We start from the raw sequence: 14,309 nt of genomic DNA, 5'->3' as shown, positions 1-14,309 counted from the left end.
CGTACGCCTGGTGATCGTGTCAGCGTGCATTGCACCCGGCCTGCCACAGGAGTCGCTAGAGCACGATGGCACAAGAACATCCCTGCTGGCCAGCGTCCACTCTTCTGGGAAGGGTTCCCACTATCGGCAGACTCAGTAGCCTCGGTTTTTCGGATGACTGCCTTGCCTGGTTCACCAATTACTTTGCAGACAGAGTTCAGTGTGTCAAATCGGAGGGCATGCTGTCCGGTCCTCTGGCAGTCTCTATGGGGGTGCCACAGGGTTCAATTCTCGGGCCGACTCTTTTCTCTGTGTATATCAATGATGTTGCTCTTGCTGCGGGCGATTCCCTGATCCACCTCTACGCAGACGACACCATTCTATATACTTTCGGCCCGTCTTTGGACACTGTGCTATCTAACCTCCAAACAAGCTTCAATGCCATACAACACTCCTTCCGTGGCCTCCAACTGCTCTTAAACGCTAGTAAAACCAAATGCATGCTTTTCAACCGGTCGCTGCCTGCACCTGCATGCCCGACTAGCATCACCACCCTGGATGGTTCCGACCTAGAATATGTGGACGTCTATAAGTACCTAGGTGTCTGGCTAGACTGCAAACTCTCCTTCCAGACTCATATCAAACATCTCCAATCGAAAATCAAATCAAGAGTCGGCTTTCTATTCCGCAACAAAGCCTCCTTCACTCACGCCGCCAAGCTTACCCTAGTAAAACTGACTATCCTACCGATCCTCGACTTCGGCGATGTCATCTACAAAATGGCTTCCAACACTCTACTCAGCAAACTGGATGCAGTCTATCACAGTGCCATCCGTTTTGTCACTAAAGCACCTTATACCACCCACCACTGCGACTTGTATGCTCTAGTCGGCTGGCCCTCGCTACATATTCGTCGCCAGACCCACTGGCTCCAGGTCATCTACAAGTCTATGCTAGGTAAAGCTCCGCCTTATCTCAGCTCACTGGTCACGATGGCAACACCCATCCGTAGCACGCGCTCCAGCAGGTGTATCTCACTGATCATCCCTAAAGCCAACACCTCATTTGGCCGCCTTTCGTTCCAGTACTCTGCTGCCTGTGACTGGAACGAATTGCAAAAATCGCTGAAGTTGGAGACTTTTTTATCTCCCTCACCAACTTCAAACATCAGCTATCTGAGCAGCTAACCGATCGCTGCAGCTGTACATAGTCTATTGGTAAATAGCCCACCCTTTTCACCTACCTCATCCCCATACTGTTTTTATTTATTTACTTTTCTGCTCTTCTGCACACCAATATCTCTACCTGTACATGACCATCTGATCATTTATCACTCCAGTGTTAATCTGCAAAATTGTAATTATTTGCCTACCTCCTCATGCCTTTTGCACACATTGTATATAGACCCCCCCTTTGTTTTCTACTGTGTTATTGACTTGTTAATTGTTTACTCCATGTGTAACTCTTTGTTGTATGCTCACACTGCTATGCTTTATCTTGGCCAGGTCGCAGTTGCAAATGAGAACTTGTTCTCAACTAGCCTACCTGGTTAAATAAAGGTGAAATAAAAAAATAAATAAAAGATGTTGGAACATTGCTGCGGGGATTTGCTTCCATTCAGCCACGAGAGCATTAGTGATTCATTACTCCAGAGAAGGCATTTCCACTGCTCCAGAGTCCAATAGCGGTGTGCTTTCCACCACTCCAGCTGACGCTTGGCACTTTGCATGGTTTTGTTAGACTCATGTGCGGCTGCTCAGCCATGGAAACACATTTCATGAAGCTCCTTACGAACAGTTATCGTGCTGATGTTGCTTCCAGAGGCAGTTTGGAACTTGGCAGTCAGTGCTGCAACCAAGGACAGACGATTTTTACGCGCTTCGTCACTCGCTTGTCCCTTTCTGTGAGCTTGTGAAGTTTACCACTGAGCCGTTGTTCCTAGACGTTTCCACTTCACAATAACAGCACTTACAGTTGACCGGGGCCGCTCTAGCAGTGCAGACATTTGGAAACGTGGCATCCTATGACTGCTACGCTGAATGTCACTGAGCTCTTCAGTAAGGCCGTTCTACTGCCAATGTTTGTCTATGGAGATTGCATGGCAGTGCATTGTATGTGGGTGTCCACATACTTTTGTATATATATAGTGTACCTTCAACCTTCATTTGAAAATAACTTTGCTTGGAAAACAATAAAAAGGCGGCAGTAGTACTGTTTGTCCGTCTTGAGACACCGTGGCCAGTATACACTCTCTCAAAATAATTAGACTTAATCTAAGAACTCAATCTGTCATTAATTGTGACGTTTTTGCTGAGGTGATCTTAGTCACTCAATGTTAGATTTAACTTGGGTGTTTGGTGCCGTGAAGAAATGTGCATGAAAACGAGTCATGTCTCGTTGCATTACGACAAACACTTCATCGAGGAGTCCCTACTGTTGACCAATCACCAACGAAGGGGCGTTGACTTTGGCTTGCCTCGAGGGAAAAATTCTTGCCTGATGCCAAAACGTCACATAATGTCATCATATATGCATAAACTGTTTTGGATGGGAAGCTTGCAGAGGCCTTTAGAGTTAGGCAGGAGATATTAAGATGACGCCGAAGAACACGGCTGACGTTTTACATTCTCCCAACCAAAATTGCAGTTTGTGTATCTTATTTGTTAACATTGTGTAGATAATGTTGCTGCTGCCGTCTCTTATGAACGAAAATAACTTCTGGACATCAGGAAAGTGATTACTCACCGCGGACTGGAAGAAACGTTTTCCTTTAACGAGTCCAATGAGAAGTAGTATATCCTGCTTACACTGGAACAGGCACAGATCCACGCCTTCTGCGTGAAGAAAAGATGCCGGAAAAATGCAGATCGGGGCGAGCGTGTAAACTCCCACTGCCATCCATTCTTCTTGCTAACGTACAATTGGAAAATAAAATGGATGACCTACGATTTAAGATTATCCTACGAACGGGACATTAAAAATTTTAACATCTTATGTTTCACTGAGACGTGGCTATAATGATGATATGGCCAATATAGAGCTAGCGGGATTTTCCATGCACCGGCAGAACAGAGACGCTACTTCTGGTAAGACGAGGGGTGGTGTGTGTGTCTATTTGTCAATAACAGCTGGTGTGCAATGTCTAATATTAAAGAAGTCTCGAGGTATTGCTCGCCTGAGGTAGAGTACCTTATGATAAGCTGTCAACCACACTATCTACCAAGAGAGTTCTCGTCTGTATTATTCGTAGCCGTCTATTTACCACCACAAAGCGAAGCTGGCACTAAGACCGCTGTCAACCAACTGCATAAGGCCATAAGCAAACAAGAAAATGCTCACCCAGAAGCGGCGCTCCTAGTGGCCAGGGACTTGAATGCAGGCAAAATTAAATCCATTTTACCACATTTTTACCAGCATGTCACGTGTAAACATGGGGGGAAACATCCTGGACCACCTTTACTCCACACACAGAGATGCATACAAAGCTCTTCCCTGTCCTCCATTTGGCAAATCTGACCACAATTCTATCCTCCTGCTTACAAGCAAAACCTAAAGCCGGAAGTACCAGTGACTTGCTCAATACGGAAGTGGTCAGATGATGTGGATGCTTCACTACAGGACTGTTTTGCTAGCACAGACTGGAATACGTTCCGGGATTCATCCAATGGCATTGAGGAATACACAACCTCAGTCATCGGCTTCATCAGTAAGTGCATCGATGAAGTCATCCCCACAGTGACTGTACGTACATATCCCAACCAGAAGCCAAGGAATACAGGCAACACCTGCATCGAGCTAAAGGCCAGAGCTGCCGTTTTCAAGGAGCGGCAGTTTATAAGAAATCCTGCTATGCCCTGAAGACAAACAAGCAAAGCATCAATACAGGATTAAGATTGAATCCTACTACACCGGCTCTGACGCTCGTCGGATGTGGCAGGGCTTGAAAACCCAGACGCGAGCTGCCCAATGATGCGAGCCTACCAGACGAGCTCAATGCCTTTTATGCTCACTTCGAGGCAAGCAACACTGACACATGCACGAGAGCACCAGCTGTTCTGGACGACTGTGTGATAACGCTCTCGGTAGACGATGTGAACAAACCTTTTAAACAGGTCAACATTCTCAAAGCAGCTTGGCCAGACGGATTACCAGGACGTGTACTCAGAGCTTGCACGGACCAACTGTCAAGCGTCTGCACTGACATTTTCAACCTCTCCCTGACCAAGTCTGGAATAAATGTTTCAAGCAGACCACCATAGTCCCTGTGCCCAAGGTAGCGAAGGTAACCTGTCTTAATGATTACCGCCCTGTGGCACTCCCGTCGGTAGCGATGACATGCTTTAAAAGGCTGCATCCTCCCTGACACCCTAGACCCACTCCAATTCGCATACTGCCCCAACAGATCCATAGATGATGCAATCTCAATCGCGCTCCACACCGCCCTTTCTCACTTGGACAAAAGGAACACCTATGCGAGAATGCTGTTCATCAACTACAGCACAGCGTTCAACACCATAGTGCCCACGAAGCTCATCACTAAGCTAAGGACTCTGGGACTAAATGCCTCCCTCTGCAACTGGATCCTGGACTTCCTGACAATTTCTCAGAACAAGAATAGACAGTTTCAGAGGAAAGTTATTTTGTTTCTGGCCATTTTGAGCCTGTAATCGAACCCACAAATGCTGATGCTCCAGATACTCGAACTAGTCTAAAGAAGGCCAGTTTTATTGCTGCTTTAATCAGCACAAAAGTTTTCAGCTGTGCTAACATAATTGCAAAGGGGTCTTCTAATGATCAATTAGCCATTTAAAATAATTAACTTGGATTAGTTAACACAATGTGTCATTGGAACACTGAAGTGATGGTTGCTCATAATGGGCCTATTATTCCATAAAAAAACTGCTGTTTCCAGCTACAGTAGTAATTTACAACATTAACAATGTCTACACTGTATTTCTGATCAATTTGATGTTATTTTAATTAACAAAAATGTGCTTTTCTTTCAAAAACAAGGACATTTCTAAGTGACCCCAAACTTTTGAACGGTAGTGTGTGTATATATTTTTTTACCTACCTAGTTTGCAGAGAGAAACTGACGTGGACTTAAATTCCTTTGTTTCTCTCGCTGAACTTCAAAATGATTCTGTATTCTGCAATCAAATGTTTTTGCAACATACAAAGAAAGCTAAATGATGCTACCTACTGCTGTTTACAGCTTTTTATTTATGGTGAATAGTGTTTGCAAAACTGGTTATGGAACCTATTATGCTAAATTAAGGGGGGTGTTGGTGTGTGTGTGGTTTGTGTCTTGGTGTTTTATAAGAAGCAGTATGTTTAGCCTCCAGCTGTGCAGTGACTTCATGATAGAGCAGCTAACTCCTTATTGTTCAGGGATAAAGAGAGAGAGAGAAAGGGAGAGTATATATGTGTGTAGGCTTCATCAGTATGGTATTTCTAACAGCTGGTTTCAGTTAGAGCTCACAGCTAGAACTTCCTGGGGCCTTGGGGTGGGTGTGTGAGAGAGAGAGGTAACAATAGAGAGTATGGAGGAAGAGCTGCTCAGCCTCTCACACACTTTTTCTCCTTGTGCAGTGTACACACACTCCCTGCACAGGCAAACACCTATGTTCTTGTGGTCCTCATTATTTTAGTTTTATTTGGCCTGCTACACAATGGGACCCTTATTCATGATGTGTGTGCTACGTTAGTTTTTTCCTCAACTGTAGTCAGCGACTCAATGTAGCATGTTGGTCTGCTGTGAACAAAACTGGGACCCATTTTGTGATGGCGAATTCATCAGTGACCCCTCATAATCACAACACAAGGAGTTCTACTATGACTTTGGGAAGGAACATTTTAAAGGCCCATCTCTTGGAAATGGTGAGAACGTTAAGCAAATGTTCTGCAATTCTACACATTTTTATCATGGGGCAGAGAGAGACCTTTGCAGTTTTAAAGTTTAAATTACAGTACATTTATGCCTGTAATTGTTGGATACCAATATCCCAGTGAGCATCCCAGGCCCAGGTGACCAAGGGTTACACAAACTAGATTAATAATATTGTATTACACTCTCTAAACTTATTCCACGGAGCCCTTGGCCAAAATTTGTTTGAGCTGTTAGTAATATTAATTTAAAAATAATATACCCCCTGCAGTACCTCCGCAGACCCTGTCCACTTTGAGAACCCCTACATTATACCCGTCACACACATTCTCTCTCCCCCTCTATGGCACATCTTACTACTCCTCTCTCGACCTCTAGGCCACTTTGCACCTCAAGATTCTTGTCCCTACACAGATACTAGACCTCTCTACTCCTGCAAATTGCCATGTCCATTTTTTTGCCCCCTCGCTTATCCCTTCTTCCTTCCTGTCTCACTTCCTTTGAGTGGAGACTGACCCCTGAGCTGTTGTAGTTTACGTCAATGTGTTCTCCCTTATATGCATTTAGCAGTGGTGCACTGCCGCTGCTAAATCGCGGCCGGGGTTTCGGGAAGGGAAAACATTTTCAGTTTAAGCGTAAACGGCTAAAACCAGATATAAAGTATGTAGAAAAGATTGAGAGCAATATATATATATATATATATTTTAATTCGATTTATATTTGAGAGCTAACAATCACCAAAATAAAAACTACATCCAGGGAGAATCTGAAATTCCAAAAATGTCACGGAATCAAATCAAAGTTTATTTGTCACGTGCGCCGAATACAACAGGTGTAGACCTTAAAGTGAAATGCTTACTTACAGGCTCTAACCAATCGTGTGGAGGGGAAAAAAGTGTGTGTGTGTGTGTAGGTAAGTAAGTAAAGAAATAAAACAACAGTAAAAAGACATTTGAAAATAAGAGGAGCAAGGCTATATACAGACAGCTGTTAGTCAGGCTTATTGAGGTAGTATGTACATGTAGATATGGTTAAAGTGACTATGCATATATGATGAACAGAGAGTAGCAATAGCATAAAAATAGGCGTTAGCGGGTGGTGGGACACAATGCAGATAGCCCGGTTAGCCAATGTGTGGGAGCACTGGTTGGTCGGGCCAATTGAGGTAGTATGTATGTGAATGTATAGTTAAAGTGACTATGCATATAAGATTAATAGAGAGTAGCAGCAGCAGACAAGAGGGGTTGGGAGGCACACAATGCAAATAGTCCGGGTAACCATTTGGTTACCTGTTCAGGAGTCTTATGGCTTGGGGGTAAAAACTGTTGAGAAGCCTTTTTGTCCTAGACTTGGCACTGCTTGCCATGCGGTAGTAGAGAGAACAGTCTATGACTGGGGTGGCTGGGGTCTTTGACAATTTTTAGGGCCTTCCTCTGACACCGCCTGGTGTAGAGGTCCTGGATGGCAGGAAGCTTTGCCCCAGTGATGTACTGAGCCGTACGCACTACCCTCTGAAGTGCCTTGCGGTCGGAGGCTGAGCATTTGCCTTACTAGGCAGTGATGCAACCGGTCAGTATGCTCTTGATGTTGCAGCTGTAGAACCTTTTGAGGATCTCAGGACCCATGCCAAATCTTTTTAGTTTCCTGAGGGGGAATAGGCTGTGTTGTGCCCTCTTCACGGCTGTCTTGGTGTGTTTGGACCATTCTAGTTTGTTGTTGATGTGGACCCCAAGGAATTTGAAGCTCTCAACCTGCTCCTCTACAGCCCGTCGATGAGAATGGGGACGTGCTCGGTGCTCCTTTTCCTGTAGTCCACAATCATCTCCTTGGTCTTGGTTACGTTGAGGGATAGGTTGTTATTCTGGCACCACCCGGCCAGTTCTCTGACCTCCTCCCTATAGGCTGTCCCTGATCAGGCCTACCACTGTTGTGTCGTCTGCAATCTTAATGATGGTGTTGGAGTCGTGCCTGGCCATGCAGTCGTGGGTGAACAGGGAGTACAGGAGGGGTCTGAGCACGCACCCCTGGGGAGCTTTAGTGTTGAGGATCAGCGTGGCAGATGTGTTGCCACCTACCCTCACCACCTGGTGGAGGCCCGTCAGGAAGTCCAGGATCCAGTTGCAGAGGGAGGTGTTTAGTCCCAGGTTCCTTAGCTTAGTGATGAGCTTTGAGGGTACTATGGTGTTGAACACTGAGCTGTCGTCAATGAATAGCATTCCCACATAGGTGTTCCTTTTGTCCAGGTGGGAAAGGGCAGTGTGGAGTGCAATGGAGATTGCATCATCTGTGGATCTGTTTGGGCAGTATGCAAATTGGAGTGGGTCTAGGGTTTCTAGGATAATGGTTTTGATGTGAGCCATTACCAGCCTTTCAAAGCACTTCATGGCTACGGATGCGAGTGCCACAGGTCTGTAGTCATTTAGGCAGGTTGCCTTTGTGTTCTTGGGCACAGGGGCTATGGTGGTCTGCTTGAAGCATGTTGGTATTACAGACTCAATCAGGGACATGTTGAAAATGCCAGTGCAGACACCTGCCAGTTGGTCAGCACATGCCCGGAGCACACATCCTGGTAATCCATCTGACCCCACAGCCTTGTGAATGTTGACCTGTTTAAAGGTCTTGCTCACGTCGGCTACGGAGAGCGTGATCACACAGTCGTCCGGAACAGCTGATGCTCTCATGCATGCCTCAGTGTTGCTTGCCTCGAAGCGAGCATAGAAGGCTTGCATCATTGGGCAGCTCACGTCTGGGTTTTCAAGCCCTGCCACATTCGACGAGCCCTGCCACATCCGACGAGCGTCAGAGCCGGTGTAGTAGGATTCAATCTTAATCCTGTATTGATGCTTTGCTTGTTTGTCTTCAGGGCATAGCGGGATTTCTTATAAACTGCCGCTCCTTGAAAGCGGCAGGTCTACCCTTTAGCTCAGTGCGAATGTTGTCTGTAATCCATGGCTTCTGGTTGGGGTATGTACGTACAGTTACTGTGGGGACGACGTCCTCAATGCACTTATTGATAAAGCCAGTGACTGATGTGGTGTATTCCTCAATGTCATCGGAAGAATCCCGGAACATGTTCCAGTCTGTGATAGCAAAACAGTCCTGTAGTTTAGCATCTGCTTCATCTGACCATTTCTTTCATAGACCGAGTAACTGGTGCTTCCTGCTTTAATTTTCGCTTGTAAGCAGGAATCAGGAGGATAGAGTTGTGGTAGGATTGACCAAATGGAGGGCTCTGTACGCATCTTTGTGTGTGGAGTACAGGTGATCTAGAATTATTTTCCCTCTGGTTGCACATTTAACATGTTGATAGAGATTTGGTAGAACTGATTTAAGTTTTCTGCCGTAAGATACGGTTGCAGAAACACTATGTACAAAATAATTTTGAAATATCGTGAAAATAAACACATAATAGCACATGGGCCCCACATGGTTTGTTTCAGTAACTCAGATCGCATAAGAGCAAGGCATAAGCCATGACCATTGCAGAATTGCAGGAGATTAGCTTTGAAACTGCAATTTATCTCTTAGCCCCCATGACAAATGTATAAAATTGCAGGAATCAAGCTTCAAAACTGTGAAATACTCTATCTTCCTCATGGTAAAATGTGTATAATTGCAGGAAATTGGCTTTAAAATAAAGGTGAAATAAATTTAAAAAGTATATATTTTAGTCCGCGGCCAAGAGGGCCTCTAAAACCACACCATTGTCCATGCCCACTACCCCTTCCACCCTGCTAACTTAAGCGCTTGTTGTGTGTGCACTGCTTTTCTAAAAGCAAGCGGTCACACACATAAACCTTAATGTAGAGAGACGTGCAGCTGAGGCCTGACTGATACACTCACCAGATAGAGGGGGGAGGGGTGTGTGTGTCTGCATACATAATCTGACCCAGACCCATGTGGAGAGTCATCGGAGTACACTCTCTCAACCTCTCACATTCTGTAACACTCACATCCTCCCTCATACGTCCCTCCACAGACACCCCTCTTCATACCCGTTTCACGATATGTCATATTTGTCCATTAAATAATTTTTAATATGTAGTGCATGCAAACAATGAATCAAAGAGGTATGTTTTAAATCACGCTCGCTCTCTCTAGTATCTACAGATGAAGTGGCCCATGCTGGATGTTCCTGGAACTTCTGCTTTAAAAGACCCTCGCTCTCCCTCCCCTGCTCACATGGTGAGTGTGTGTGCACTACAGTCTAGTGACTGTGCAGTGACATCACTTGCCCTGACACATAACATGTAAAAGGACAACTGTACTAGCAAGTAAGCTTCTAGCTTTACATGCTTTATTGAAGTACCTTGTTTTTATTACATAACTTACCCTGGTTAGTTACCCTGCTCTGCTACTATCAGCCATTTAGCATGTCTCCCAGAGTATCCACACACGGCACTCGGGTGACCTGAATCGTGTCCTCCCTCACCCTCTCCAGGCTCACACACACACCCTCCCTCACCCTCTCCAGGCTCACACACACACCCTCCTGACCTCCCTCACCCTCTCCAGGCTCACACACACACCCTTCTGACCTCCCTCACCCTCTCCAGGCTCACACACACACCCTCCTGTCCTCCCTCACCCTCTCCAGGCTCACACACACACCCTCCTGACCTCCCTCACCCTCTCCAGGCTCACACACACACACTCCTGTCCTCCCTCACCCTCTCCAGGCTCACACACACACCCTCCTGTCCTCCCTCACCCTCTCCAGGCTCACACACACACCCTCCTGTCCTCCCTCACCCTCTCCAGGCTCACACAAACACCCTCCTGACCTCCCTCACCCTCTCCAGGCTCACACACACACCCTCCTGTCCTCCCTCACCCTCTCCAGGCTCACACACACACCCTCCTGACCTCCCTCACCCTCTCCAGGCTCACACACACACCCTCCTGTCCTCCCTCACCCTCTCCAGGCTCACACACACACCCTCCTGTCCTCCCTCACCCTCTCCAGGCTCACACACACACCCTCCTGTCCTCCCTCACCCTCTCCAGGCTCACACACCCTCCTGGCCTCCCTCACCCTCTCCAGGCTCACACACACACCCTCCTGACCTCCCTCACCCTCTCCAGGCTCACACACACACCCTCCTGACCTCTCTCAAACCTGCTGCAGACAGACAGACGCTGGAATGTTAAAGCTGAATGGTGTTAATCCGTCAGAGACAATGAGGACTTTAGCACCTCCGGGTGGTGTGTGTAGCGATGGCTGTGTGTGTTCTGATACAGAGACCAGGACCTTGAGTGTGTGTGTAACGGAGTGTGTTTTCGGTATCTGAGGATATCCCCGAAGACCTGGTGGAGGACTCACCCCTTGTCACTGATACAGCCAGTCAGCCCAGAAACAACCGCAGGCCCTAGGGCCAAGGCTCATGTCGATTTGAAAGCATTGTATAGCTTGTTCCAAATCTAATCCCTGCCTCTTCCCTCTATCTCCCTCTCTCCTCTCTTTCTCTCTCTAGTCCAATAAGGTACCAGTGGTGCAGCATAGTCACCTGTCCCCCTTTTCCCCACTCCTGTCCTACAGTCCAGACCCCTTCCCTCCACGGACACCCCCTCCTCACCTCTCAGCTGACACGGGTATGAAAGTTCCTCTCCTCTCTCATCCCTCTTTCTGCTTTTGTCTGGAATACTCAGTATTAATGTTAAAACCTAGGTGATTCACATTTTACGTTTGAGATCTGTCAGATGACACTTGTCGCTATATAACAACAGATATATATGTTGCTCTCCCCTCTCCAGGTCTTCCCCCCACCCCCCACCCAGCAGAGCTCTCTCCTTACTACCCTCTCTCTCCTGGAGGCATGGAACACATGACACACCCGCTGAGCTGGCTGTGAGTCACACACACGCCCATTCAAACTCTCATGATGAATACAATAATGGTTTAGTTTATTTTGCCAACAATTTTTAGCACAACATATGCTATTACAAAAGTGCCACTGTTTCCCCTCCCTCGTTTTCTGTCTCCAGGCAGGGCCAGTCCATGTACGGTATTCCAGTGGGGGGGTTTAGACCATCCTACCCTGCAGCTCTCGCCTTGAACTCTTCCATGTCCAGGTACAGCTCACCTAATCACTCACACACATCCACCTATCACTCCTCTGGAGACTACATACTGCGATGACTGGACTTCTGTAAAGATTGCAAACATGTCATTTAATTGTTATTTATGTTTGTGGTATGGTGTGTGTTTGACAGCTTTGTGTCCAGTCGTTTCTCACCCCACATGGTCCCGCCTCCCCAGACGTCAGTCCCCCACCCTGCCATCGTTTCCACGGCGATCAAACAGGAACCGAGAGACAGCAACCAGCATGGGTACGCACACACACAGCTCTTTAAACCACACACCTTTCTCACACCCCCGTTGCTGACTCCGTAACTCTGTGCTGTGGTGTGTGTAGGAGGTGTGCTCTGTCTATGGGGGACAGAGAGGAGGAGAAGAAGCCTCACGTGAAGAAGCCTCTGAATGCCTTTATGCTGTACATGAAGGAGCAGAGACCCAAGGTGGTGGCTGAGTGCACCCTGAAGGAGAGCGCTGCCATCAACCAGATTCTGGGACGCAGGGTGAGTGGCAGTGTGTGTGTATGCGTGCTCACACACGGTCACTGTTTGTACGATGTGTGCGTTCATGCTGAACGTTGTGGTCAATGACCTATGCTCCAGAAGGGAGTGTGTGTGTTAACCCTGTGTGTCTGTGCGTCTGTCTACAGTGGCACACTCTGTCTCGTGAGGAGCAGTCTAAGTACTATGATATGGCCCGCAAGGAGAGACAGCTACACTCCCAACTCTACCCTGGATGGTCAGCTAGAGACAACTACGTAAGTAGTAATTATTTAGCAGTGATTTGATTGGTTGCTGTGTGGTGGAGGATGTGATGTGATTGTGTGTGTGCAGGGGAAGAGGAAGAAAAGGAAGAGAGATGGCAGGCCAGAGACTGCTCCAGAGGGACAGATGACACACCCCCAGTCAGCTGCTCCAGAGGGTAAGAACCACCTAATACATTCAAGATCAGAGCAATATGAAGACGTGAGAAGTGACCTACTCTGTTCTACTTAATGACATAACTGGGAAGTAACAGCAAGACTGATCAGTGTGTTTTTATTTTGTCTCTAGAGCACTTCTCCGCGCAGCTCAAGAAGTCGTGTGTGTCGTATGGAACTCAGGAGAGACCCAGTGTGTCTCACACACACCTGACACACACACACCTGTCCCAGGCTAGTCCCGCCTCCTCTCTGGACTCTCCAGCCACGCCCACCACTGCTCTGGCCTCCCCTGCTGCTCCCGCACCCACACACACCGAACACACACACTCACACTCCGAGCACACACATCCTGAGCAGGTCCAGCCCCTCTCCCTCACCACCAAACCCCCTCGTCTGCAGTCACACAGGGACACACACGGTCAGGCTTACACCCACATCCAGTCTCACACACATTCGCATGTATTAACTCACACACACCTCCCCCTGCCCCCTACCCCCAATACCTCTTCATCCCCCTACTCTCATCCCCCATTTTCTCTCCACATGAGCTCATCCAGCAAACAGACTCCACCACTTCTGTCTCGACCAATACCCTTTGCCTCTGGCTTAGCTCCTCCCACCTCTATCCACCAATCAACAATGAGCTCCCATCATGCCATGCTCCAGTCCCAGCCACTCTCCCTCGTCACTAGGAATAATAGTTAAAACCCAAAAACGCTAACCACAGATCTATGATCAGATTCCTCTAAGGCCAGCCGTAATCTTAAGCATTACACTACCCCTAACCACAGATACCTCTAAACCCTGTCTAATCATGGGTGGGATGAAAAAATATATGACCCCCTATCAGTGTGTAGGAGAGTCCACTCTACTATGTGGGCAGGGGTGAACAACTCCTTGAGGGCTACATGATGCTCCAGCCTAGCAACACACACAATTGAAATAGTGTTTGAATAGAGGTTTAAATGAAGATCATTATTAATTGATTAGCAGAATCATGTTAGTGATTGGGGGGGGGGGGCCTGCAACACCCCCTGTTTGTTGCCTTAGGATTAGGGTCAATTTCTTCCTACATTTTTAATTGCTTTTTTTGTCTGTAAATAAACATTTTTTTAACCTTTTATAGATATTAGACCAGGTTTTATATTAGTATGGAAAGGAAACAATTATTGGTCAATATTTGACCACACCTCTTAACTTCATGTAACTACATTTTTTTGTGAAATGGTATTGCAACATCTTACCTTTTTTTGTATTAATTTGTCCAATTTGCTACTTGTATAAAATACAAAAAAGGAAAGGTACATTTTTAAAGAAAAATAGATCAAAGTATGTTTGTCTTTGTGGTAGTAATGTGTGTAGATCTGTTTTCCCTCCCTCCCCTATTCTGTTATAACCCCCGTATGACTTGAGTCTTGATAATAAACATCTACTTATTTCTGAAA

General features: G+C 46.7%; 1 protein-coding gene across 4 annotated transcripts in view; it reads left to right on the top strand.

The window, feature by feature from the left end:
• LOC109868277 (transcription factor 7-like 1-B) overlaps nucleotides 1-14,309 on the top strand; it is a 27,621-nt gene extending 13,312 nt beyond the window's left edge. For 2 of the 4 annotated variants that reach the window (XM_020457717.2, XM_020457716.2), the window contains exons 4-12: nucleotides 9,968-10,051; nucleotides 11,341-11,458; nucleotides 11,621-11,714; nucleotides 11,852-11,938; nucleotides 12,080-12,196; nucleotides 12,283-12,445; nucleotides 12,592-12,699; nucleotides 12,776-12,863; nucleotides 12,995-14,309. In XM_020457717.2, coding sequence (XP_020313306.1) covers nucleotides 9,968-10,051; nucleotides 11,341-11,458; nucleotides 11,621-11,714; nucleotides 11,852-11,938; nucleotides 12,080-12,196; nucleotides 12,283-12,445; nucleotides 12,592-12,699; nucleotides 12,776-12,863; nucleotides 12,995-13,569 — 1,434 coding nt within the window. In that variant the 3' untranslated portion in view covers nucleotides 13,570-14,309. The remainder of the gene's footprint in view (nucleotides 1-9,967; nucleotides 10,052-11,340; nucleotides 11,459-11,620; nucleotides 11,715-11,851; nucleotides 11,939-12,079; nucleotides 12,197-12,282; nucleotides 12,446-12,591; nucleotides 12,700-12,775; nucleotides 12,864-12,994) is intronic. The other 2 variants (XM_031802646.1, XM_020457718.2) reach the window with 1 other exon arrangement.

This window comes from Oncorhynchus kisutch, linkage group LG23, assembly GCF_002021735.2.
Source record: "Oncorhynchus kisutch isolate 150728-3 linkage group LG23, Okis_V2, whole genome shotgun sequence".
Lineage (NCBI taxonomy): Eukaryota > Metazoa > Chordata > Actinopteri > Salmoniformes > Salmonidae > Oncorhynchus > Oncorhynchus kisutch.
The sequence above is the reverse complement of the archived record's forward strand: the minus strand, read 5'-3'. Positions and strand labels throughout refer to the sequence as shown.